Consider the following 2,771-nt stretch of genomic DNA (forward strand, 5'->3'; position numbering starts at 1 on the left):
TATCTGATTCACTTTAGCATTCACAGTCACGTGAAGCTTGTTATTAACTCGATAAGTCAACCCAGGGTTTCAGCTGAACGCTCACATGAAACACATGGTGTTGGCAGCATCTGATCAATCATATTCATGGAGACGTGTATCAGCAACAGAGCAGCTGAGTTTGCAGAAGGAAGTCAAACTAAACCACAGGAACAATATGAGGAGATTACACACATAATAAAATACTAGCAGTAACACAGCTGCTGCAGACAAATCAGTCGTGTGATCGTGTGTGAGAGGAGAAGGACTGTAAAGGAGTTTGGTGTTAAAAGCTCTGTATGAATGTGGGAGACTTTGAAGGGCTTTAAAAAGGCCAATATAAAATAAAAGGCAGCAAAACTGCTGAGTGTGAAAGTCACCAGACTTATCAGACCTCTGTGATTAAGACCTGTAAGAACACCTGTTTGTACTTGTTGGCATTATATCAAACACACACGTATATTAAGCCTTTGTTTGAACTCTGGTTGAATTTGTTACTTTCAGACTGTGAAACATCACAGAGGCTGCAGCTGCAGATCTTTTATTCACCTGGAAATTTACTTTAAATGTTAGATGGAAAATGTATTGCTCAGTTTAACCAAAGTAAGAACAAGAATCCATAAACCTTCATAAAGACAAACATCTCCCAGAACATTGAGCTGCTGAAGTGTCACTGAAGGGAAAAACTATTTGTCCTCCTCCATCCAGCAACACCTGAAACACCTGAGTGGAAGCTCCTCCCTACACTGTGTTTGAAGCAAAGCACAAAGGAGACACCTGCTGGAGCAGCTGGAGTCCTACAGACACTCAGCCTCTTCACTACACAAACACCTCCTACAACATCCACTCTTTCCACTCTGACTGCTGTGTTTGTGGAAACACTCCAACACACACCGCTTCACATACCAACATAGAAATGTGTGAAAAAGAGCTGAGCTGATATTAAACATGAGGATTTATTCAAAAATACAGAGTCAGGAACAACATCTAGACACACATTACCTCTCAGCAGCAGAAGAACAGCCTTTAAAGTTTATATCAAAATCCTTCGACATGTTGCTCTTTAAGGAAACACAGCTGGGTTCAGGTCCAGGAGATTCTGGCCTCTTATTGATCCTAAAAGAAAAACAATAAATGTCACAGCTTCATGAGACAGGAAGGAAAAACTGGAAATATTAAATTAAAGACATGATGAACAATCTCATAAAAATAATGTACTTACTCTTTGTCACATAACAGTCTTTTGTTAAAGTCTTCACCAATATCCTTCGACATGTGTCTCTTTAAGGAAACACAGCTGGGTTCAGGTCCAGGCTCTGGATTAGTTTCAGGGTTATGTCCAGCTGAGCCTGGTACGCCCCACAGCTCTGGGCTTTAAAACAACACACACAGAGGTATGAGTGTGAATAATGATGGAGCAGTGATGTGAGTGCTGAGCTGTGACATGGAGAAGAGTCATGGACAGTTAGAGATGGTCATCTCACCTCTGAGCTTTGGTCTGGCTCTCATGTTCCCCACACAGAGTGCTTTTAGAGGGAGGGACTCCCTCCTCTCTGTCCTCACACTGATCCATGCTGCTGAAAACATCCAGATGAACAGAATCAACTTTTTGGGGATTTACTGGATGATTGAGCATCAAGACACTTTTTAATATTTTACTAATTTCTGAAGCTTTTTACCAACTTTGTTCAAATTGGTCTGCTGTCATTTTATTGTTGACAAAAAGAGATTTTGAGTTTGAGTGTTGACGTTTCCATGTGGGACTGTTGCTGCAACACCAGGATGTTACTACAGAATACACTTTATATTGTGAGCACTTGGATGTTAGTCCAGTGGTCCTAAACTGACACACCTGCACCTGGATTCATTCTGACCAGATTTTAACCCAACAGTGTTTCATACTTAATACATCAGACACAAACTCTGCAGCTGTCATTGTCATCAACTGCTACTATGTAAGGAGTTGTTTTGATCGAAACTATATGTGACGTAGCAGAAATATATATACACATGCAGCTTGTGATTTTTTTTTCAGAGCTGTGGGTGCATGATAGCGCCTAACAGTTCTCCGTTCCCGGGAATGTAAAATAAAGATCATTTTTTGAGTTTGACCACTTTGAGCCCAGTTTTTCTTCGCCGCCAAAAGAATGCAAAGAACTGAATTTAATAAGACGATCAACTGCGCAACAACATTCACGAAAGCAAAAGTAAAAGCGACGGAAGGAAACGCCCAGAGAGGCGTTTGAGGGACGGTCAGAGTCAGGAACCTCAGAAACGCATCAGGCTGGAGTTTAATTCTGTTTTCATCTTTAGAAACACCTGGAAATAGTTATAAAAACGCTGCGTAATAAAGAAAAATAGTGTAGATTAGTTTGAGTTGTGTTTAGCTGAGCTGTGTCTTTAATCTGAAGTTCATTTTGTGGAGGAGCAGCAAGACTTTCAGTGTTACTCTCAGATAAAGCCTCCCAAATGTCTGTTGTCTTAATAGTGGAATTATCTGGAAAATGAACCAGTTCTTATGAGCTGCTTTTCTGTATGAGCAGTCAAAGCATTTTATACAGCGTGCTTCATTCACACAAGCACTTCTTTTTCTAACAATGACACTATGATGGATGCATCGGAGAGCAAGTCGGGGTTCCACATCTTGCCCAAGGATACCGTGGCGTGCAGACTGGAGCAGCCAGGGATCAAACCTCCAACCTTCCAGTTAGTAATTCTACCTGCTGAGCTACAGTCTGTACTTCCTGAACAAC

At 41.1% G+C, this 2,771-nt stretch overlaps 1 protein-coding gene across 1 annotated transcript; it reads right to left on the bottom strand.

Annotated features, from left to right (window-relative positions):
* Positions 1-1,016: 1,016 nt before the first annotated feature.
* LOC146577594 (uncharacterized) lies at positions 1,017-1,903 on the bottom strand. Its single transcript, XM_085267681.1, has 3 exons — positions 1,503-1,903; positions 1,241-1,390; positions 1,017-1,134 (listed from the first exon to the last, which is right to left on the bottom strand). The coding sequence occupies exons 1-3, from the start codon at positions 1,652-1,654 to the stop codon at positions 1,017-1,019; spliced, it is 420 nt and encodes a 139-aa protein (XP_085123807.1). The 5' UTR covers positions 1,655-1,903.
* Between the last annotated feature and the right edge of the window lie 868 nt (positions 1,904-2,771).

This window comes from Mchenga conophoros, linkage group LG3 (assembly GCF_057382185.1).
Source record: "Mchenga conophoros isolate Kocher_MC1m ecotype Shallow Benthic linkage group LG3, M_conophoros_male_GT1.1, whole genome shotgun sequence".
Taxonomy (NCBI): domain Eukaryota; kingdom Metazoa; phylum Chordata; class Actinopteri; order Cichliformes; family Cichlidae; genus Mchenga; species Mchenga conophoros.